Genomic DNA, 26,228 nt, shown 5'->3' with positions numbered 1-26,228 from the left:
TGTGGTTCGTTTATGGTCATTTTAAAAATTATGTTAATTCTTTGATAGATCGTTGTGGTGAGAAGAAGAAAAATGAATGAATTCCAGCCTATCTTTTGTATAATTATTTTAATAAAATGGTAGGTAAAATTATAATAAATATATGTAATTATGTTATTCCCCCTGCATTAATTATATTTCAAATGTTGAAGATTCTCCTCCCCTTGGAGCTGTAATGCATTTTTTTTTCCTGATCATTTAACTAGAGATGTAAAAAATCATAATCTATACCGGTGCAAGTAAGGCATTATTAAAACAAGGTGTTTAATAGAGCACACCTACCTTTGTTTATATATATATATTCGTAATATTATTGAGTATAAGTTGATCAATAAACAAAATAAAATTTGTATTAATATTTTAGGAACACCTGCATTCAGTTGTTTTTTAGCAAAAGTGTCTTGAGTAAAAAAAATTAATGTCAAAATGGGTAAAAAAAGAAAGTTTGGTCAAATTCACCCCCGGCCCAAAAACTTGCAGATTAAAAACTCCCCCAAAAAAATGTTTCTGTACATCTCTGTATATAACAGCCAGTTGAAAAGCTTACGTACATACTTTTTGCATAGCCCCTAATAATAATCCAATATCATTGTTAGAGAATCGTGTGTGTCTCGCTTCCCCATAAGTTTCTTTTGTTCATAACCATTAAGCCTTATATTTTAAGATTTCTTGACAATTTTTTGGGGAGGAATGACATTTTTTTAACAACATATATGTATAGGCCCGTCTCCTTTTTTTTAAAAGGAATATTAGTTATTATTTATTTAATGACGGATTCTTTTAGAAAATAGTTTTTACCGTCAAAACTGTATTAAGCGGTCAGAATTTGTCAAAGAATACAAATATTTCTAGTTACTTTAGTGTTGACAGATCACACAAATGGAAAAAAATCATAGAGCTTGATATTTTGAGGAACTTAAGAGAAACCGGACAAGCTAGTTTTATATTTTTGTTTCTAGCATAATATGTACGTATTAGGAAGTCAAAACTTATTTCATTTAAATGTACATATGGAGTGCGTCAACATAAAAGCTATCTTGAACAAAAATAAGGAGAATGAGGAAATCCCTCTCCATACAGGGTGTTCCAGATAAATTGAGAACATATTTTAAAGCTTATAACGAGCAGATGGTCCTTGGTATTGGTACCATATTTTTTATTATTATTTGAAAGCTACATTTAATGACATTCAATTATTCATAATAAGATAACCTTTGGCAGGCCTGGCCAACCTCATGCAGATCCAGGTTTGCAATTGTACTGGTTCCAGTTTTGCACTTTTTATTTACATTCCCTGGATGGATGAAGTAGTCAAAGGAACAAATTACACCTTCCAAAAAGAGAGTGCACCGACCCAAAAGACAAAAAAAGTGCAGTATGTCTTGCCCACAAAATGTCCTCACTATTGGAGCACATATTGTTGTCCTGCAAACAGCCCGTACCTAGAGGCATGCGATTTTTTCTCTGGGGGAGGGTCGAGTATAATTCGTCTGTAGAAGCCCAAAATAAATCACTTTCCTGTTGAATGGAAAATCTGGATCCGTGTGGCTGAAGTTATCAAGAGAAGCGGATCTCATTATAAATAATTGAATTTGATTAAATGTAGTTTAGAAATAATTACAAAATGATAGTTCTTCTACCTCATCTAGTACGTTCGTTATAAGCTTTTAAAGATTTCCCCACTATATCTGAACCACCCAGTACAACACAATATTTCATATCCATATTTGGAAGATTATTTATTACTCAAATTTGTGGAAATACTTTATTAGATTTTAAAAGATTTATATTGGCCCTTTTTAAATAAAATCGCTCAATTCCTCATTTTTTATTGTGAAGAGGACTTTTAGCTATTTTAGGTGAAATTTGCATACAGCCAAAGGGTTACCAAGAACCCATTTGTTAATTGATAACAAAAGTAATTCACATTTAATTTTTTTTAAAAAGCTTGTTTTTGCGTTGATTACCACATATTATGAATAGTAGACAACATAATATTATGAATAGAATAAAGCTGGATATAGTTTTTACACATGCAACGTAAAAACAAAAAGTTTGAAAGGAAGACTATAATACTTTGTTTAGATTTATTTATCCTTAAAAGTATGAATGTAAGTAAATAGAAATTGAAGATCACTTACAGCTGGGAATATTTTCCATTCCATTATTACGCACAACAAACACCAGTAATATAAAGAGGGCGAGAGGAAGGAAAATCTCTAATATCGTACGAGTCTGTAATATATAAAATATAATAATTATTATAATAAATTAGTAAAAAAATCAAAACATATAAAAGTCAATAAAAATATATATATATATGTACAACACATAAGTATTAGGGTAGACCGGGAAAAGTTAAAACACTTTTTTTTCATAACTCCATTCTTCTGTGCTGGTTTGTCTCTAAACGTTGCGAAATTTAACACAACATAACATACCTTAAATGGAATATAACACCCTTTCCTCACTCGTTGATCAGTAGGTTGCTTGAATAAATAATCGGCTTGTGATATGATTAAACTTCATACTGCTAAAAGAAACTTCCGCTGGTATTTTTTTCTTTTAATGTTTTTAAAAGTGTGAGAGCAATTTTTGGGATCCACATTGGACTTAAGAGATTTTTCATTTTGAGCGATATTTCGGTACAAACCCCAATCTTGGACCACAGACCGAAATTTAATCGTTTTCCAATCGTGCACTGATTTTTTCGCTCTCAATCTATGGATACCCCTGATTTAAATGTTGTACAAATATGTTTTATGCAACACATTCCATTTGATATGACGGCATTGAAGGGATAATGTTCACAATTTTGAAACACTACTGACATCCTCAATTATTTAACTTAAGAATCGATGCAGACTGAATTTCTCATTGGAACTACTCTAGTCAGAATTTTTGTATGAGACCCTTCCAAGCCGAATTGCTTTAAAGGACAAAATTAGTTTGCTCCACAATAAATCATAAAAGTCTTAGACCGGTCTGGAATTTTAAGACCACAGCCCAGCATTTATTGATAAATTTATCGGTTATTGTTAAAACATTTAGTGCCAGTTGGTATTTTTCCCACTAAATGAATTTAAATGCGACTTGTCAAATGATGAAACTCCCTTAGTAGCTAGGGACGGTTGAAACACTTAAAAATATCGAATTTGCGAAGAAATATTAAGCCATACAATGAAAATTTTAGCACTTGTTGGAACGGTCTTCTTCAAACTATGTGTTACAATAACTAAAATTTATCATCACTGTGTTAGTTTAGAATATTAATACAATTATAACGAGTGATAGTAAAATGATTAGTTATTAAAATTATATCATTATCATGGAAAACGAAAATGGACACTCTGTAAAGCACAAAACCACCATAGAATGAAATTGAGTTATGTATCTTAATTTGTTCCGAAGTAACAAACCAACTATGCATTTTTACGCTTTGTATTAATTTGGTTTTGACCTCTAAAAATTGGATGGTCTCTAAGTGGGGTATGGTCAATTATGCATTTTTACCTCCACAAACAAAGTTTGAACGGAGATTATGCTTTTGCCTCCGTTTGATTGTTTGTTAGTCGCCAGGATACCGTCAAAAGTTACAGATCGATTTTGATCAACTTGGTACGAACATTATATTTGGTCAGAGTAAGAGGCCATTAAATTTTGATAGCTGAAGGTCAAAGTCAAAATAACATAAAATGCGCAATAACTTGGAACAAATTGAGATACAGTACACAATTTCATATAAAGTGAAGATTTTGTGCTCTATCGAGTGTCCATTCTAGTTTTTCCGGATAATTATATAGTTTGAGTAGTTGATTATTTAGTTATCACTCTGTATAATTGTATCAATATTCAAAAATAATGATTTTTGAATATCTGTGGATTTTTGGGGAAAAAATCCTCGAATTAAGCCTCCCCCCCCACACACAAGAATAAATATAATTCTGCGGACACGCCTAACAGTAAATGTTACAACATTCACTGGTCTCCCCTATAATAGTGAAGTTATTATAAAATATAATACCCAGAATTATTGAACACCATCAAAACCTAATTAGTACTCTGAAATTTATGAATCTTTTTGGAAATATGAAACACCTGTATATTATATTATTATATATGCTACCTACATACATTAATTATAAAATAAATTATCCTCAATTTGGAGCTCACTACTACTTTAAACATAAATTATACTTACATATTTCAAAAAACACAAAAACGATTAATGCATCTAAAAGCAGTAGTTATTCATGTCTGTATAATATTTACATAGATTGTATGCTGGTTCAAGTATCAATGTATGCAGATCAAATGACTCAGATTGTACCTTTTGGTGCTGTTTGGTATAGCAGTATTATAGTTAGAGATGTAAATCCTAAGTATTTTTTAGTGGGCGAGCTTTTTTCTAGTTGGCCACCTGAAGAGTGTTATATTTTTTTTATTTTCTAAAGCGGTATATAGAGTAATTCCTACCTAAGTATCCTTGCAATATAATAGGTGGGACTTGTATTTATTTATTTCATCTCACAGCTGCTCGTGGGTAATTAAATAAAACTTCATTACGCCTATGTCACTCTTCTGGCAAGCATTCCTTAAATTGTCAAGGTGACCACAATTAGATAAGTCAGATGACTCATTTGTTTCTCCCTTGTCTGGTAGTTTATCAGGCGTTTAGCCCAACCATCATATAAATATACAATCTCTGACTAAACAATTTTATACGCTTTAACTTTTTATGACGTATTTTCTAAATGTGTCGTTAGAGAACAAACTTCAACTGTTCCGGTTGGGCTCAGAGTAGAATTGAGTATAGAAAGACAGAGTAAATCCAACTCATGTACTTACTTCATGGTGAGAGGGACTTCTGTTAATTTTTTTTTTTCCTTTCATAGCTGCTAAATGTAGCTAATTTAATGTAATATCATCACAGCTCAGCTACTTTCCTCTAAAACATTCATCAAATTATCAGGGTTGCCACCTTCATTTTCGGTTGTTGTTTTTTTAAATACCGAAAATATTTTCAATTTACAAACCTAGACATATCTTCTAACAGGGATAACTATATATCAGTTATGCCTAAAATATGTTGTGCAATATTTAAAAATAAAAGAAACCGAAAATCAATGTGCTAATCCTGACAATATGAAGAATAATACCGAAAATACTTACAATTTACAAGCCTAACTATAGTGGTACGGAGATACTGATGCATTTAAAACGGTATAGCATTAAAGGAAGATTGTAACCGATAATTACAAACCCATTACGTTATTAATAATATAACACCGCACGTTTCTAAACATTTCTCCTCACTGCCAACCAAATTTTATAAAATTAACATGAATAAAAATTGTATTTTTATAGAAAATCGCCATCAAATCTAACCCTTATCCCAGAAAAAAATCTTACAAACCCCTGTAATTAGTGCCGTAGTCATCGGGGGACTGTTCCCCAATAATTATTTCAGTACTAGTATTTATAGACTCTAGTAATGGTGATTCCTTCCAATCGGTCCTACTACAAGGTCCTCAGGTACCATATCTTGCCACAGTTGAAGAGCACGTTCCCAGGAACAACTATGTGTTTATCCAAGACGACACCCGGGCACACACGTCCAAGAAGGTGCAGTATTTCCTTAAGGGAGAATATGGCTGCCTTCCAGATCCTCTGGACTTCATCAAGGTCAGTTGGCTTCTGTTCGTCTCCGTATTGAAGCCATCATTCAGAATGGAGGGGGAGTATTGAATAAAAGTTATAGAAAATTGTTGAATTATCAACTTTTGTTTCAAAAGTTGGCCATAAAAATGGCACATAATAAAAATATGTTGAAAGTGAAAACGGCTTTTAAAATTTGAGTCTCTACCCTTTATGCAATATTATGGAAGTTGTATTCTAGGATTGGAACTTTTAAAGTGTACACGACATGTATATATATGAGTATATAGCAATATGATTTTATTAATAAGAAATTAAATACCTATATAATATTGAGACAACAAAAGTATGTCATTACAATTTTCTTGCGTACATGAACTTGTATCAATTAATCTTTAGCGAGTAAATAGTGGGCAAAAAAATGCTGATCTATCTCATTAGTTATAATACGGAAGACCCCCATCAACATGGTTAAAACTTCTTCTTTTTATTAAACAATGATTTGCTTTTAGGTATTTATATACCACATATTATAAATAATTAGATATATAAATTTACATGGTCGTGATGTTTAAATAAGTTATTAAATTAGTATTTGAAATTTTATGGTACAGATATTTTACTAAGGTATTTTTTTAAGGTCAAAACTGAGTATTTATAAATTAAAGCAAAGAATACAGAAAGATGCTGCAATTTTATATAAGATAAAATCCTAATAACATGCCGCCCCTCATAGCTACATACATTTTTATGACAATCTCTAAGGTGATATTTTTAGACTCGTCGGGATTCCACAATCTTTGACATATATAACACCTCAACATAAAAACAATCTTGAAAAGAAAAAAAATTAAAGAAAATGAAAAATTTCAATTAATTTTTTTGCTTAATAGTTACGAGGGTGGTCTCAAAAGTTTCGCCCATTTTGGATGTGCAGTAGTCATGTAACAGTCGTTTGAGTGAGTTGATGTGAGTATCTTTGTGAAAATGGAAAAAATCGACGAGTATCAAGCTGTCATTAAATATTAGTTTTGGAAAGTGTAGCCTTTAAATAGAACGACATACAATGGCTTGTTGTGTTAAAATTAGACACGTCTATGTTAATCCAACTTGGAAGTATTGAGCCAAAACAAAAAGTGTCTCGCGAACAATCTTTTCGCAGAGAAAAACGCTGAGTATTATTTGCACGGGTTATAAAGATGGGAGCATTACTTGGAAAAGTGCGTAGATTTTGTCTTAAACCATTTTGATTCAAGATATTTTGCCTTAAATCCATTTTACCTTCCAGGATATTTCATCTTAATATAAAAATGAATGAGATTTACACGTTGTTTTTATATTTTTGATTAAAATTGATATTCCCTTGGAATTTTTTTAATCAAAATATGTAATGTGTATTATTTCTCATTTAGTAATTATCATTAGATATGATGGATTATTCATACTAGAAAAGACTCTGTATTAACGAATAAGCATAATATGAGGGAAGGGCATAATTCCATTACTATTCCAAAAAAAATAAAAAACACATTTAATCCATTTTATAGTAATATTTTGATTTCAAACAAAAATAGACAATAACGATGTATAAACTTTATTTAAGATATTCATGCAAAATAGTTGATGAGAAAATTACCGTACACCTAAACAAATATTTATATATATATATATACATAGTTTTGGGCAAAGGAAGGCATGCCTCCTTCAACACCTGACTTAAATCCATTTAATTATTCTTATTACGGGCAAATGTATGTAGAATAAGGCCCATGGTATTAGATATTCAAATATTTTATCTTAAATAGTTATGGAGCCAATTATCAACGAACATCAAGTATGTAGATATGTAAAGTGTAATTTGTACAAAGATGGAGCATATTTATTACGCTAAATTAACTCTTTATTGTATTATTTTAATTATTTCGATTAGTAAACTTATCTTCGATGAAATGCTTTATCTAGATACATATTTATGAAATGATTATAAGCAATGTCTTAGAACTCTTGACTCACCTAGTAGTTGTTTGCTATACATACAGTAATTACTCCACATACAAGCTTAATTCTTTCCTCAACGGAGCTCGTAGTTCAAAGTAATTTAATCAATAAGAAATAACTATAAAAAATTACGATAACAACCCTTTAAATTTATTGTACCTCGCAACCTTTCCCTCGAAAATAAATAGGATAAGAGGCTCAAAATCAGTTGGTAGTTAGCCAATTAATTCCAAATAGGGAATTATTATGTAATAATTGTTAGGAATTGTTTACAGTTTAACAACAAGAACTAATTCAAATTCAATCAATCAACGTTTAGAACACTTATTAGCGGAAAGGAATTAGAAACATTGACGATGTGACAACAATGTAAAGTGTAAATTATTGAATGAGCAAAGCAGCACTGTGTCGAAGTGGGGCTCTTGCGTTCTATCGCTGACTATTCTTCAAAATTGGCATGTCAAAAAGTAATCTTGTATGCGACTATAGTTAAACGCCTTAGTGCCGACAAAGTATTTCACGTAATAATTGTCAACCAATCAACGTTTGAATACTGATATGAGGGAAAAGAAGTAGAAACATCGACATTAAACCACCAAAATATAATTCATTTTATACAAGTGAAGTAGCGCAATAAATAATATCCTTAACATTAGCTGCTGATATATAATTTCGGGGCATCATGATATTAGATACACAATAACTATGGAACATATATCCTAGACGCACACAGCGGCTATAAACTCCATAATTCCCTATCACTATCAGGTGCTTCTAGCTAAGGATGGCGACTGTATACCTTTCAGCACAAACCCCAAATTTATTTTTTATAAGGACCATGAATCTACTCCAGCTAATACACGGGGTTTGGCACATTGTTTTAAAATGTCAAATCCTAATCCTGCTCGTATCTTTAAAAAATTGTATGGTGGAGCATTCGTATCTCAAGGGTTTACTGTACATACATATACATATATATAATATGTAGTTAAAATAAGTAAACTTCTAAGTACGACATAGGCATTAAAAAATATCTATGTTGTATATTTGTTTTCCATAAGCATTAAAGAGACTTTTTTTAGTATTAAACATACATAAATAGTGCTTTCTTTCTTCTCATGTTAATGAAAATTTACAAAATTCAAATAGACGTTCAAACTATGACAAGATTAATTATTCATTCTGGCTACAGGGTCATTTTTGACCTATTTTAATCAAAACTTTATTATTACTTTGAATATATATAAGATATTAATATATGTGTATACTATATAACTATGTAATTAGTGTGGAAAGTGACTCGGTTATTTTATATTATTATTATAGAGGCAATTATTTAATATTGTTTGTTTAAATCAACCAGGGTTAATAACCTCTCTCGTAAAGCGCAAATAAAAATATGTGTGGAATGGTTTAAAAATCGCAGATAATATTCCCAACAGTAAATCATGGCTCACCTACACACAGGTAGGAATACAAGAGGAGGGTTTTATAAGGGTAATACTGACATACATACTATACACAATATAAAATAACAATTAAATAGGTATTTACAATATGTATGTAAATTTGGGGATTTAACACAAAAACAATCTTGAACAAAAATATAACGAATAAGAGAAGTTCCTAAGATTTTATACTTAATAAATTCAGGATAAAGATAGGACGGATCTACATTTTTTAGAAGCCGGGTTGGTTTGGATCCTTAAACGTAAGTATTCGAATAAATTACATGAACCCAAATTTTTGGATCCAAATACAAGACCAAATTTAGGCGGATACTTGCCACTAATTTTATGAGCATTTACCGGAAGTTCCGACTTATATAAGATAGGATACGGATTAAAGTAATATTTTTACAGATTACTGCAGCCGAAACAATGAATAAACCAATTTTATTACATTTAGAAGATAATTATTAGTCATTATTAGATTTTTTTTATAATAATCAAGCGATGCAACTGTAAATTTACATGTATGTCCCTCCCAGTACAAAAGATAGTACCCGGATAATACAGATTTACCTATAGCGTAGCTGCGTACTTTAGATACAGATTTAAGATCCGTCTTACTTTTATTCAGGAATACTATCGGCTTTTTAAGGTCTGGAAATTCCCTCGGATCTTTTTTAAGATTCCAAAAAATTTGAGTACCCAAAGCCGGTTGGGATCTTTAAAAAAATTTGGATAATACAAGTTTACTTATACCGCACCCGTGTACTTCAGATCCGGATACAAAACTACTTATCTCTAATGCAAGGATGACCTTAACTAGTGCAGAGCGTTAGTATCGCACAGGAATCAAATTGTAATCTGGGAAAATGAAAATTAAAAGTGATAACAATTGATCATCCCATCATTAGAAAGAATTATTAAGTCATCTTGAATACGGATCCTACAAAATGTATCTAATCATACAAGAATCTAGTGAAATGAAGAGTTAAATTCTGAAGCTAATATTTTTTTCTATTTTTTGACATTATAGCTAAACTAAAAAATAACCCTTATATTACAAGCAAAAAAAAAGATTTCCTTTTTGTTTTTTGCATTACTTTTAATTGTCTTATAGAATATTTAACAAATAAGAACTAAAAGAAGGTTGCATGAAATGTTTCAAAGTTAAAAATATACAAATCGATCAGATAACTTAATCCGTAATAAATACCAATTTGATATATTGGATATAAAAAATATTTAAATTTGCCTCCAAATATTAATTACACATTACAGTTACTCAAATAATGGACTTAATTATAATTAATTTCGGAACATTTTCTTCACGCAACCTAACATTACTTATTTATGAAATATTTTATAAGAAAATTAAAACTTAGTCTGAAAAAATCCATCCCATTTTAACTTATTTTAGTACCAAACGCCCTTCAGCAAGTTCAAAACATTGGGGCCCTTCTCCAATCTTTCAAAAAAAGTCAAACTGGACACAAAGTAGTTAAACGTAACAGGCCAACCAATCTCTTCAAGTTCGTGAGGGCCGATTCGAGAGATCTCGGGATTTACCACCAGACTGTCCAGAGAGATATAAAAAAAGTGTGTGGAAAGAGCCTTGTAAGGGTAGAGAGCCCATTTTTGGCACCAGCAATGAAAGAAACACAGAGTGAATTTTGAATGAGTCTTTTGAGTTCTTTTGAACTCTTTTGAGACTTTTGGCCCCTCTATAGCACAAATGACTACAACTATTGGGTACATCTCAAGGAAAAGGCCTGCAGTGTCCTTCATCCGAACATTGCGGACTGCAAAAGCACTGTCCGCCAGCACTGGAACGCCATGACAGAAGAAAACATGCGCAGCAGATTCCCGCCTGAAAGCCATCATTCGGCTAAGGCCGGCTACATCTATTATTAAGAGAGTTCAGACACAGATTAATTCATAGAGTATTAATTTTGTTGAAATTTTATTGTTAATTAATAAATTATATCGTGTAGAATTTTAAAATCCAAAGAGTTTAGATTTCATTGGACCACTCGGTATTACAAGTACACTAATAGTTGTTTGTTAAGATTAACTGGTTGAATTTTTAGTCCATTATAGATAAAATAAATATTGTGATTAAGGAAAATTGTTATTTCTTCTTCTTGAAGAAAGGAATGCTCCAAATTCCGTTCCTTGGACTGTGAATAAAGGTAAAAATTATTTAAAAAAGTGAGAAATATTTTCAGGAAAGTCTGTATGAAAGTATGTTGTATATCCCTTATCCATCAAATATTATATGTATTATAGTAGGTACATATAGTCATTACCCTTACAAATATATACAAGTACTAGGTATACAATGTAAATACTATTTCATGCAAATATCAGATTGATGATTTAGGCCATGTATATTTTAATATCAAGCCATCATGCTTTATATACATATACAAAAGGTCCCGCATAACGCAGTTTTAAACTTTGCTGATTTTGTTTAACGTAGTATTTGAAATTATTCTGACTCCCCGTACAGTGCAGTATAATCCCATCATAACACGTTTTTTTTTTTTTTTTTTTTATGATAATAAATTATAAAATACTAAATATTGGTGTGAAGACAAATTTATGTAATTGTTGATAAGTTCGCTCAAATTATCTCATTCTGTGTATATATTAAAGAAAATGTGTGTCATTTGTGCGTGCCCACACCGTTGGACCTAGGATGGTAAAAATTTGCATGGGTCCCTCTTTTGAACCTAATCAGGCTAAAACGGAGTGTTGTTATTTTTCTGGTTAAATCGGTGAAAAATTACAATTTCGGTTTTTTTTTCAGGTGCAAAAAAATGAACTTCAAATGAAATATTGGATTTTCATGTATAAATATGAAATGTGTAAATTTGTCTGCAGATTTGTTTTCATATAAATTTCACTCATAAAAATTGATGTTTAACTGTCATTTTCTTAATATTTTGTCTATTTTTTTCATCAGAAGTCAATTTTGATTTTTTTTAAAAGAAATGCCACAAAGCGATACATTTTGGACGTAAAATTTAAGACTCCAACTTAATTTTTTAGTATTTCGAAATTCCGGAACATTTTATAATATAATATTTGCAATATCTGCAAAAATGAACCAGTTATCGAGGGTTATTATTTCGACAACATTATTTTTCATAACTTTTTTCTTTTTTGCAAGTATGAAAAAAATATTGTTAGTTTGTGTTCCTCTTTATAATTCAAATAAATTATATTTACAACTTTTTTCGCAAAATTAGTACAAAAAGGTTTTTTTTATCAATTTTCTTGGCAATTTCGATTTGGGAATTTTTTTTTTTAAGTAAATAAAAAATTGAGTTCCCATCTAGACAATTTTTTCATGCATATATGTTGGTATGTTATTTGAAGTATACATATAACACAATATTTTTTTTATATTCATAATACTACTACTAAGGTTACAAGGGCCAATAATAAGAGTTGTTGTTTTTTTTTGTTTTTTTTTTTGGGGGGGTATTGTTGTGCATTACCTTACTTAACTGGATTGCTATAGTGTGAAGAATCCAAGAGAATTAGAGTTACCAGGATCTTTTTCGACAACAACGAAATATTCATATATATGAAGTATATAAAAGTATTTTCTGAATATTTTTTTTAATTTTCTCAATAAATTTGAACATATTCCATTTGACTTCCCTCTTCCTCCATGGCCCGAGCAACGCCAGGTAACCCTTTGCTAGTATGTTCATTTAATTGAACTGCATAGTTTTTCATAGGGGGGAGTGTCCTGTAAGTATTTGATACCATACCTTAAAAAATAAGTTTTCCAATACTACAGACTTTAGTACTAAAAAGCCCTGATACAACACAGATTATTTTCATTCCGTAGAACCGCGATAACAGCCATGGAAGCGACGCGAAGAGTGACTTATAGGTGAACTAGCTCGATCAGGAAACGGCGCCGGAGCTACCATCGACACCACCGGGTACCCAGAACTACCATCTAAAATATATTATAAAGCACTTGAACAAGTACGGCCCCAAAGCCTGGAAACGGCAAGAAATAGGTCTCGACGTTCTTGGCGAGCCTGAAGAAGTCAATTGAGGCAACTCCCAAAAAAAACTCATATTGGACTTAGTCCAAGGTTCGCTCTGTGATCACAATTATGGTGAATAGTGCAGTCAAGAACTTGGGCCTCACATCCTACGTCCAACGCCCACAGTAACAAGATGAATGACAGGCGGATCGCAAAGAGCAATCCGCTTGTTGTTCCGAAGCAGAATATTAAGCACTCTTGCTCTATCATCGTCCTCGGTGTCGTCTCGTGTGAGGGGGAATTCATGTCCCCCCCATTTTTAATATTGACTATTTTAAATCTTTTATTTTTATGCAACAATGCAATATATTATACAACTGAAACTTATAACTCCCAAACAAATCTTTAGCTTTACTGTCCGGCATTCATTTACAAACACACTCGTGGTTACTTAGATGTTCTCTCATCAAGAATAAGAGATTTATGATCACAGCTTTAAAAAATAAAATAAAAACGGTTAAGATTGCCAACAAAAATAAAACTTGCACTCTAAAAAATGCATTGGATTTACAATCCTAGATATGTCATCTCTCTAATTTACCTAGTTTTTACGATATTATCTCAGGCCGTGTTTCTATGGTCACTGCAATTGAGACAATATTATCATCCAATCATCATATACTCAACTAAATAACTTAATTTGGGGCTTTTTTGAATGACTATAAACGAATATTCGTATTAAGCCTTAACACTTTTATTGAGTTCCACTATATAATGTTAGAATAACATATTTCAACTATAATGGGCCCTCAATAGCGTGCAAAACCTCCACCAAATCAAGTTGAGTTATTTATCTCAATTTTGTTCCAAATTTATGGCCAATAATCCATTTTTGACATTGACCTCTCAAAATTTAATGACCTCAAATTTGATCATATAAGATTTTCGACCAAGTTCAATAAAAATGGATCTGTAACTTTACCCGTAATCCTGGTGACTAAGAAACAAGCAAACAGGGTCATCGTTGGGGAGGTAATAAATATAAGGGTCTGAGATATAATGTAGCTAAATATTTATACGTTTTTGATATACAGTAAAAGTATTTAACTTATCACTCCAATTTTGACATCCGAATACAGGGCAGTAGTTCACCATTTTTATTCCTTAATCATAATGCAAAAATGTATTTTTATTCCTATACAATTTATACGGCAAAATGACTCACTTTAACAAGGCTGACATCACAGGAAAAGGCCGTAAAACAATGAGTGAAAAAATAGATGAATAGAATCCTTTTGCTTCATCATTTTGCGTAATAGCATTTTGCAAATAAAAATAATCTGTGTATACATTCCTGCGCAGTTTTAATTAATGTTAGAATACATTCTACATACTTGAATTACCCTTTTTTCTTTTCATTTTTGTACCTTGATAATAATGATTTCCTTATCTCATAAATAGAAAGTGGACTACTCTGTTTTGAAGCATTAAATATGTACATGGGTATTTAAGTGAAATAATATTAAAATATTCGATAAAATTGCTTCACTCATTTGTTGCACCTACCATTGTTTGTGTATATGATATTTGCCACAACCTGACATAGGGATATAACCGACGAGTATATTCAATTATTATCTATGTAGGTACATCCTCTTAAAATTACATTATAATTCATTTCTATGTGAAATTCACACTATGAATACCTTACAAGTTCAAATCCTTAAAAAAATTCACATAGAGTAAAGTACATAAGTACTCTACTTTAAAACGTGACACTTTTGTGTCAAAATTGGTCAAATTGGCCCAATTTTGTAATCTTATTGCTGCATAGTTATTTTTCTAAATACGTAAAATATATTAATGTTGTCTACGCCGTCAGCATTGTTGACTAGAACAGTTTGATTTTGAACATTTTTCGAATTTCGATTAAGTTTTACACAAAAACAAAAAAATATTTCATTAATATTAAACAAGTTGTTATCTGTACATTTTTATTGTATCACGCAACCTTTCGTTCAAAATAATGGGAGGGGGAAAATGTCCAAAATTAGTTGTTAGTTAGCCATAAAGGTCAATTATAACAACCGCTAGCTTTCTCTTAAGGACTCCCAGACTATCATAGTCATATTATTTCTCCCCCATTTTGAAATGAATTTCATATAAATGTTGTGTACAAGTTGCGACCAAAAAATTAGATGAATAATTTTAAATATAGTATATAAATTATAAAGATATTGCCCAAATAATATTTGGGCATTTTTTTAGGATTTCTTTTTTGAAAAAAGACAATTCGATCAAATTATGCTGTGGCGAAAGAGAACAAGTCTTCTTCCCCCAAAATATAATCCTGTGGACGCCTCTGAAGGGAGATAGATTTTTGATAGAAAATCAGGTTTAAGACCTTTTATTTATTGGTAAATTTAGCATTTTGATATTATGAAAGATATATGTTGTATATAAGTTGCGATGTGTGTACATTACAAGGTTTGTTTTTCAACCTGTTTTATACAAGACGTCTGAAAATGGAAAATTTGGACCGACAAATTATGACTTATTCATCTTTAAAGAGCCATTACCCTGTTACAAATGGTATGAGTCCCTTCTAGGAGAAAAGACATTAGTGCAGTTTTTAAAAAGTACTACCTCAAAAACAGGAAATTCTACATTATTGTACATATTTGATGAGTAAATTTGCGTAAGGTAAAAAAAAACTTTCATTAGCTAAGAAGTGGATAAATGAAGATTACGAGTATATGTACTCAGGGTGGAGTTATTGAATGTATGTATGTACTACTAAAATATAAAATGCTTAAAATAAAATATAAATAATGATACGGAAACAAAGAGGTCTTTGTTCAATACAACCCCTATTAAGCTCAATTCGATTTAAAAAAACTATGAGAAGAATACATTATATTTATTACTAATTTTTCAATATGCAATTGAGTAGAAAAATATCAAATCCCATTTTATGGCAATTTTTACTTTTAAATTCAATATTTATACATTATTAGTGTTGAAACTTGGTCCTAGACCGAATTTTCTTTCAGGTTCGTACTTTAGAGATTTTTTCTATACCGATTAGGACAGATATTTAGGTACAAGCCATTACCTCAGACTCTAGAGATATATATAATCGTTTAAAAATCCTGGAGCGATTTTTTATGTCTCAATATTCAGAGTGAGGACTCAAAACTTGTAGTTAATATAATTATGATTTCATCCCTGTTATTTTTAGTTTTGGATGTTTAATTACGCAACCAAACGACAGCTAAAGCAAAAATTAACCAGTTTTGTTTTTATGACATGTCATTAAGTGTAAAAATATTGGAGCAACAAAAAAGGTAACACGTTTGCGATCTCTTCTGCGCCGGTGTCAGTGCCAAGAAGGCTGCAGAGATCGTTGGCATCTCCACATTGACTTGTTTACAACATCAAGAATTCCATACAGCCAAGAAAAACCAAAACTTATCCATCAACAATATGGATAACTTCTGGCCTGCCTCTATTTGGCCCTCCTCCAGCTCTGACCCCCCTCCACCTGTACTTTGTTTTAGGCATATCTTGGAAAAGAATGTCTGTCACATCTCTCATTCAAATTTTGATTCGCTCGGCGCTCCCACAATGGCAGCGTAGTACACCATGAATACGGCCTTTATCATCAATAGCTGTCAATCTCTTCACCGGCGTTTTGCGGCTGTAATTGCTTGTGAAGTATTTAAACATATCATATATGTGTTTTGGGTTGTCTTTTCTTGATTCAATCAAAATGACGTTTTACATGTAATGTAATATGATTCAACAAGAAGTAATAGATCATTATCATATTTTATATTGAAATCTATTTCCTTAATTTATAATAATATAATACAAATTAAGATACAAGATATCCCAATAATAGATTACAAAATATACCAATAGGTACATGGAGCAATTTCTTTTCTAAAAAATTAAATGGGAGATTTATACATAAGAGTCTAATTGCAAATACCAAGTGTAAAATTATACATTTAAGTACATACCTACAGGGTAGTTCAAAATTAGAGTCTGATTAACCAGAACGTCATAAAACTAAAGGTGGGTTTGGGATATTACATCGATTATACGTGTAAACAGTAGATCTATATACATATGTACTAGAATGTTTCTAGAACTATCAATAGACAATTTATTTTTATAACTTTGCATATTATATTCCTCAAATCTCAACAATTATCTCTTTCAAAATAAAGAAGTATATAATAGCGGCTTTTTGAGGTGGTGCAATTGTTGACAGTACAACTCTGAAGGAAGAGTTTGGCCATAGCGGAGCAGCTCATAGTAGATTATTCACAGCCAATCCCACCAAACACACAGAAAAATTTTCCTGACCGTTAATCCTGGCTTGGTCACCGTTTGCACCGGCTCACTGCGATTGGATCACAACCGTTTTCGCTTGATGATATTGTAAGTGACCCATTTTTTATTACCAATAATCATCCACTTCAGAAATGGATCGATTTTGTTACGATTAAGCAGGGATTCGCCGATAGAAATTTGAATTAACTCGTGTGTGACCCTACATTTAGCTTCTGTTTGAATCCAGATTTATTTAAATGTTCTAAACGGTATTTTGTGGAAAGTTTAGCTCTTGAGTAATTGAAATAGTCATTACATGATGGTCGGTTTTGACTATTTTCATAATTTTTTCGATAATTTCGATAATTGGACTTCCAGAGCGTGGTGCATCTTTGACATCAAATTACAAAAACGGAATAGGTGAAACCAAAATTGCGCATGATTGGCTGTTACAGTAAACGGGCCATAAACATCATTTACATTTTTAGCCACCTGGCTTGCGTTTTCGCCTTTATCAAAGAAAAACTGTAAAATGTAGAGTCAAGCAAGGATAAAATTGTAGTGAAATCCAGATAAATAAAGCTATTTATCCAAAAAATAACGGATTTATTTTTACTGGACCTATTATATATGTATATAATCCTGAAGAAGCACCTGTAATAATTGTTGTGATTTTAAAATTATAATATACAAATAAATTGTGGGCACACGCATGACAGATTTGTAGTTAAGAAAATGGTGTGTATTTTGGGCATATTGAAAGAAAGAAACCAAAAATCAACATGGTCACTCCGACAATTTGCAGAATGTTTTGGAGGCAGGAAGCTAGAATCATCTCTGACAAAGTAGGAAGAGGAGAAGAAAATAAACAAGGATCGGGGCAAGAATTATCCCAATTTCGATACTCAATTCTACTCTGAGTCTGATATGAACCTACAATTATAAATCCGCAACAAATCCTCAAGGTTACTCCCCGTCTTTTATGTGCACACATGAATGTTAAATATGGTTTTGCAAATGATATGCAAGAAGGGTATAAATATCATTTGAAACTACTTTGGTCTCCTTCTCAACCCCTTGACTTTGAAATGTATGGGAGATACCAACATAGTTTTATAGCTTAGCAAACCGTGGAGGCCAAGTGGGAAAACTTAATAAAGATACTATGCATACTAGGTGCAAGTAAGTGACGAGACGTCTCCGCCAAGTGGTTCGAAATAAGGGCAGGCATATTGAATGATATATTGGTAAAGAAGGGATCTTTGTACAGAAAAAAATTAAGTTCAGCGATTAGAGAAGGAATAGCGGTTGTTGTGTGTGCTCTTACTTCCCCGATAGTCTTAAGGACCGGTGCTAAGGATAAATAGGAGCAGTACTAAGACTGAAATGGACTAGAAGGAACAAATAAGGACCGACACAACACCAGTAACACCATAAAGCTCGCTCCTGCCATTGGTCAATATTAGGACTAAAGTAAATTTCATGTAAAAAAGTATTGATACATATTCTAATACAAAACATAATCTGCGAGTAATTTAATTTCTTTGATGATACTCTAATTCTGGACCATAATTGTAATGTATTAGTGTTTTCTTCCCCCTTCTTCTCGTCTCAAAAAAGTTATTATTAATGTATAATTATACTTTAAAAATTTATATAGTCTGATAATTGCACTCATTAATTCAAATATATATATATATATAACTGAAATTTGAACCTCATTTCAATAAATCAATTTGTGAGCACGCCATCTAACGTGAAATAAAAACAATAAAATGGGTATTTAACTAAAAATACCATTCTTTCCCTACCTGTTCCAGTACCTAAATTGGTATGGGTATTTCGATATTTTATGCCTAAAAATACTCTTAATTGCAATTCACAAGAACTTACTATGACGTCCCCATTTAAAAATATGTTTACATAAATGAGATTATTTATATATGATTGAATATCATTAATTGAGTTTATTAAAACATCAAGCCATATAATACTTATAAATATTAAGCATTTAAACATTAATATAATCATAAGGACATAATTCAAAATATACTTTTCATACCAAGTGCGGCAGAAAAAAAGTAACACCATTAATTTTTTTTATTTTTTGTACATATATATTCTTCGCTTTTAGTAATGTAATGTTCTTGTTTCTATTAACTCTTTAAGGCAGCAAGACTTACTTATAGGGTTAAAAATCGAGTGAATTTTGGCATAATAAAAAAAAGAAACCGAAAATCAACTTGGTAACCCTGAAAACTTGAAGACTGTTTTGGAGGAGAGCAGCTTAGCTGACATAACGTATCATAAGATCAGCTACAATAAGCTGTGGCAAGTGAGGAAAGTGAGAAGAAAATAAACAAGGGTATTGCCAAGAATTGCTTCAATGTTGATCCTCAATTTTACTCCAAGTTTAACAAGGACTTGGAATATAACTCCAAAACAAGAAATCATTAAGGTAACTCTCTGTCTTTTATGAGAAGACCTTAATGTTCAATCAGCTTTTGAATAAAATTGATTCTAGTAGAAAAATAACTGTACTACTCAGGAGTTAAATTATAATGACAACACCTAAGGAAAAGAAAATTCGTTCTTCATGTTACCAATTCCAAAAAAAACGGACCACGTAAAAAAATAAACATGATTTACATCACTAATAATGTTAATAGCTAAACAAGAACGTTAGCTTTTAAAAATTTCAATTTTTTTTTTTTTGGAAAATTTAATGGAAAAAAAATTTACCAGCCCCCTTAATAGACCTAATCAACAACACATAATAACAGTCGTGAAGATCACATTTCATAGCTGACATGTATGTATACATATTAAAGATATATTCTTCTTTTTTTGTTGATAAAATTAAAAGGAAATTTATATTCGTTTACATATTGATTTTGGTTTGGAAAGTCATATCATTAATTTATTCTTAACAATAACTTACACATTCAGAAATATTTTATTTTTTTAGAAAGAGAAGTGGTCGTTAAATGTCCTTAGCTTCCGTGGACAGATACCCCAACAAATAGACGTTGACATTTACATATTTATACGGATTGTGTGAAAAAAATGGACTTTAAAACTTGGGATCATATGTTAGTGAGTTTGTATTTGCGGGAAAAGTTGTAGACTTTTCTTTTCGGACCCGTCCAAGGAGGCAGAAGGACGGCTATTGGAAGAAATCTTTTGAGCCAAATTAACAAAATTATTATGGTCTGTAAAATGGATGGAGTAATCTACTGCCTAGTATTTTGATTTATTTTCTTGCACAAAGTGCAGATACATTTGGATAAAAAATAAAAAAGATAAATTACAACATTCGACACAATCTCTAAAGTACCCAAAACTTGATCAAAAGCAAATCATCATAGGTTGACAAACACGTCGTAAACTCGTAAGCAGGATTTTTTTTTCCCCGTTAACTAAATAGCAACTTTTTTTTTTTTTTTTGTATCGAAGTGATGTTTTTAATGAGTTTTTTCAATACAAAAGCAGACAATATTGAAAAAAATTTCAAAGTGTTACAACAGTCATAATATTTTCAAAAGAAAATAAAAATGGAAGACATTATTACTATAAATGGCAATTATTTACATTTTTTGGAATTGAAAGTTTCTTTTGATGTAAAAACGTATACAATTTAGTTGTTGTTCAATATTACAAAAAATTGACAGGATATTTTTAGTCAAAAAAGGTATACTACCCTCTCCTCCCTTTCCTCCACATCCCATAGCCCCAGGCCTGATTGACTAACGAGCACACCTCTTAGCAGCAAAATTTGTACACCCTTAACCTTATAACGCTATAAGTACATATTCGATACATGAGTTTTTGAATCATTAATTTAAACAGTTAAGACAATTTTTTGACACAAAACTTCATGAATGGAGTTGCACATAATTAATTGATCATTCAAAAAAATGCAAATTTCTTGCTTATGACCTACTCTAGTGTTCTAAAAGTATTGCTTAATCAAAATAATGCTAAAGTCACGTTAAATGGACTTTTTTTTAAAGATTCATCTCTAATTTGAGGTTTATCATATTAAATAAATTATATGGAATGACATAGCTCAATGGACAACATGTTCCGGAGAAGTTATTCTCTTGAGCTCAATGTACGTATGTTTGCGGCTCGGTCGTTCCTAGAAAAGGAAATATACATAATATACCTGGACTTCAACGGCAATTCCTAGATCAGATGGAGTAATTGTTATACTATTATGTTTAATTATACTCTATCAGTGCAACTCTATCTGACTAATTGAAGAATCATTTAAAAAAAATTACTTTCAGTTAATAAATTTGTGCATTTCTAACCAAAAAATCAAAAATCTTGATTTGTATAAAAATTTAAATCTTCAATTTCCACCATTTTTTTATAAATAAAAAAAAACCTTCGTTGTTAGAAATGGAAAAGGATTCTCAATTAAAAAAATTAGACAATTTGAAACACTCATTAACCTAGTGGTCGTTATAAGGTTAACTTCATTAAAAAAAAGAGTTGCTGTTTTTCTGGCGGGCAAAGTCTACATATATATTACATTTTTTAAAGGGAACCCGTTTGCCCCTGGGAGTGACATTCCCAACATCCTCTGGAAAAAGGAAGTCGACTTGTATTTTATCGAGGTGACATTATTCTTTCTATTATAAGGCTCATTCTTACATTTTCTCCCCTTAAATATCAATTTTTTTAAAACTAATTGCACTTTTTTATTTCGAAATTAGACACATTTGAAGGTATCCCATTTCTTGTTACAGTAATATAAAAATGACCTAGTGTGAAATATTACTAATTCTGAACACAAACTTTTTGTCAAGAAAGTTAATTTGACCCTACCCCATAATCACGAGCCTGATTGACGCACCTCTTTGCAGCAGACATTGCTCATGCTTAAGTTCATGCATAAAAGTTAAGGTTTACAAACAAATAATTTAATTTATTTTAATTATTTGCTCTAAAACTATGGACCGATTTTCTTCCAGATTCCTTTGAATTATAAACAGTAAAAATATGATTTAGACAGGATATTTAACTTCATATGACGTTATTGTAAGCTGGTGTTCACAATTTTGAAACATAATTAACAATTTTTCTAAAAAATCTTCGGCGCCGAATATTAAATGAAACACATCAAGACAGATTTTTGGTCAAATTACTCTGAGCTGGTATGACTTAGACTCGTTAAATTAAATGCAACGTATCAATTAGTGTTTAAACTCTTTCCTATACAAAAAAAAATACGGTTGATTCTTAAATAATTTTTTTAGATCGATTTGGACGGACATTTCGGTCCAGACAACGATCTCAGACCGTGAACCGAAATTTAATAGTTTTCAAATACTTTACATATTTGTTTAATCCAAAATCTATGGAACGATTTTCTCCTTGTTCTGATTTGAGTTGTAGAAATATGATTTATACAATACATTTAACTTCACAGGACGTAATGGTATTTTAAAAACAAATGACGTCATCATCAATTATAGAATTGGTTCAAAGCGAATTTTAAATGATAACGATCCAAACCGAAATTTAAATGAGAACGATATAGACAATTTTTATTTTAGATCGGGCCAGACTAAACTTCCTTAAATAACAACTAGTAGTCTCAGATCGAACACCAACACTAACTATGATGTTACTTTATCTTTTAGAGTCATATGTTTTCTATTGAAAATTATAAATACAGATCCATCATTCAACAAGTTTGCACTGTTATTTACATGGAAATGTATATTTATTTACTTTATCATACATTTCAGCCACATGTGTCATGAAAAAAAGAGAAGTAAAGCAACTTGAGAATATTTAATGGCACAAGTTCTTGTTTAGAATAACGTTTCCTCCATACTTAATTCAATAAATCCTTCCAATTATAGTCATATTGAACATAAACAAAAGTACCATTTTTATCAATAACCTAATTAATTATGGGTATTAAGTAGTGTTGAGATTCTGTTCGAGATTGGGCTGTTTTTCGTATCGGTCTAAAATGATTTATTCTAGAACGATCTGGACTGATTACTTGTTGTGTGAATTTTACTCATGTTGAGTTTCTTTATCCAAACTCAACCTTGACTAAGAAAACGTAAGGTAATTAAAAAAAACATATGGTAGTAAGCCTAAAGGATTTCTCTTATTACCAACTCTTAAATATTATTGATTAAAAATTATGAAAATCCATTGTAGAATGGGCATGTTAAAAAAAAGAAACTGAAAATCAACATGGTAACCCTCACAATTTGAAGATTAATTTAAAGGGAGAAAGAATAATGCTCATTACGTTTCATTAGATCAGCTATAATCAGCTGTGACAAGGAAGGAAGGAGAATAGGATATAAAAAATATTTTTTGGGAAATTTTGACTATAGTTGAACTCGAATAATCAAAACAAACCGAAATATTCGAGTAATTGTAATTAACTTTTTATACTCAATAGGAGAGTAAAAATCTAAACACGTCCGCTACTTTTTTATTCAAAGAAGAGTTGATGTAAAAATTCTAAAAAGCTTGAACTCAACCAAACTCTGAAATTGGTATATTGTTTCAACTAGTTTGTATTATCTATAAATATAGCTGTAATCATTGAGGGCCTATTTATAGGTTCTATTTAGGGATAATCATCTATAGTCATCTTAAATCAGCCTCCCACCTCAATAACAAAACAATGATAATGGCACTGATAAGACTACAAACTTTTGTTAGAAAATGCGTCCCATGGGTTAGTTTATTTCATAAATGCACCCCAGGATTAATTAATTTAAATATTGTTCCTGAAACTAATAATAACATGACAATGTGTAACATACGTACACCTACTGTAATGCTAATTAATTATTGGTATTTATATATATCCTACACTGCTCCTCAATATATGCAAAAAAGTACATAACGGCCTAACAAAGAATAACCAGGCTATTTGAAAGTAAATAAGACAACAAATGCTGTTTAAGACTGCGCCTAATGAGTTTGGTTATCCCATAAATACGCCCCACGATTTAGAAAAAGTTTAAGAAGCACATACCTAATCCATTACAAGTAATTTGTATAAAAAAATTGTTGAATTTGATACGAACGTGTGATTATGTAAAATACGTAAAAATAAGTTTATTGTACATGGTTTGTTAGATAAACAACATTCACAGTAAATTTACCACAAAAGGCGTTCATCAACGAGTGATTCATTATATATGAAACATATCCCACGAAAACATATACTCATACTACAAAATTGGTAATTTGGTTGCATAAACAACCCACAGTTAAGGTCTCGTGTGTAAAAATTATTCATAGACGATGCGATAACTCTACATAAGTATGGTTTTTTGCTTTAAATATGAGTAGGTCTAAGCTAGTGGTTTCCAACCGGATATCACGAAAGATTGCATTAATAATTAATAAATAAAACATATAGTTGAGTATATATTTTTTTAAATATGTGATTTATATAACACTATAGGAGACAGTTGGAAGTCAATATTTGGTATTTTCTATGATAAAATATTTAAAAAAATCTCATTAAGAAATATCTTCCAGAAAAATATTTTTTTAAATAATGGCAGTCCCAAAATTTGGGACAAAATGAGTTCCCCCCTCTCATAAAAAATAATCATCTCGAGGCCTATGGGTTGTGCTGTGATGAACACAGAGGCTGCGCAATAGGGGCCATGAACTCTCCACTTTTTTATAATTTACAATTATCATATAACTGCAAAAATAAAATTATTCAGTCATTGGGCCCCAATTTCAAAAACGGTGCACAAAGTCTAGAAAATGATAATAATCACTTGTATAACCTATGTTATTATACCCTCTATTACCCTCTGGTCACATGGGTCTTAAGCCTCTCCCACTAAAAAAATATCATATCCTACACCTATGGGATCTGCAGTGCTGAAAACATGGGCCATGGACTTCCCACTTGATAATTTACTATTATCATATAATAATAAAAATTATAATTATTATACTATTGGGAGTAAGGGAATGGGAATCACTGGTCTAACCTATGTCATCTACAATTTGAAAACATAAATGTTTTTTTCTAGACATTTTTATTACCTTGTGGGTATATTGTACTTTTAATAGCAATTGAGGGTCTCATACCTATGTATGTATATATATATATATGAAGATCTTAGTGATTTGAATCATGTACCTTTTCTCGACTTCTTTTTTGAAATTTTTCCATAATAATAGCTTTGTGTGGTGCAAGTAGAGCATATTGATGATCACGAGAGCTATTGGCGAATCAAATACATATACAACTTAAAGGTGACGGAATGTGGATGGATATGTGTTGAAGTATCACTTAGCACAATTTTTTTAAAGGAGAGAGAAACAGAGAGAGGGAGAACACAAATCCTAGTTAAATGTATCTTCCCTTTGGGATATCATTGATATCTTGATGATATGCGTTGTAATTTTGAACTGATGAGCAACGTTGTAGAATTACTTCTTTTTAAAAATATTTTCTGAAAAAAAGGAGAAATTATTTGTTTAGATTTTTTCTTTAAAAAAGACACATTAAATCAATGTTCTCATTATACATATCTATATAATGTAGTGTACAAGTTGTAATGCTGTACAAGTTGTAACTTGTACAAGTTGAATAAAAAAAATGTTAATTGAAAGTAGACTTCTGATAAGGATGACCAAAACATTAATGAGGTAATTTTATTATTTTGATAAAAATGACTAATTGATAAGACATATTCCGTGACACATTATA

The 26,228-nt window shown here is 31.0% G+C and overlaps 1 protein-coding gene across 4 annotated transcripts in view; it reads right to left on the bottom strand.

Moving 5' to 3' along the window:
- Positions 1–26,228, bottom strand: part of LOC121119214 (phospholipid-transporting ATPase ABCA1) — a 195,031-nt gene that overhangs the window by 159,158 nt on the left and 9,645 nt on the right. For all 4 annotated transcript variants that reach the window (XM_071889681.1, XM_040713834.2, XM_071889682.1 and 1 more), the window contains exons 2-3: positions 25,656–25,971; positions 2,181–2,274 (exon numbers count right to left, since the gene is read on the bottom strand). In XM_071889681.1, coding sequence (XP_071745782.1) covers positions 2,181–2,274; positions 25,656–25,688 — 127 coding nt within the window. In that variant the 5' untranslated portion in view covers positions 25,689–25,971. The remainder of the gene's footprint in view (positions 1–2,180; positions 2,275–25,655; positions 25,972–26,228) is intronic.

The sequence above is a fragment of the Lepeophtheirus salmonis genome, chromosome 6 (genome assembly GCF_016086655.4).
Source record: "Lepeophtheirus salmonis chromosome 6, UVic_Lsal_1.4, whole genome shotgun sequence".
Taxonomy (NCBI): domain Eukaryota; kingdom Metazoa; phylum Arthropoda; class Copepoda; order Siphonostomatoida; family Caligidae; genus Lepeophtheirus; species Lepeophtheirus salmonis.
Note: the sequence above shows the minus strand (reverse complement) of the source record. Positions and strands in the feature narration are given on the sequence as shown.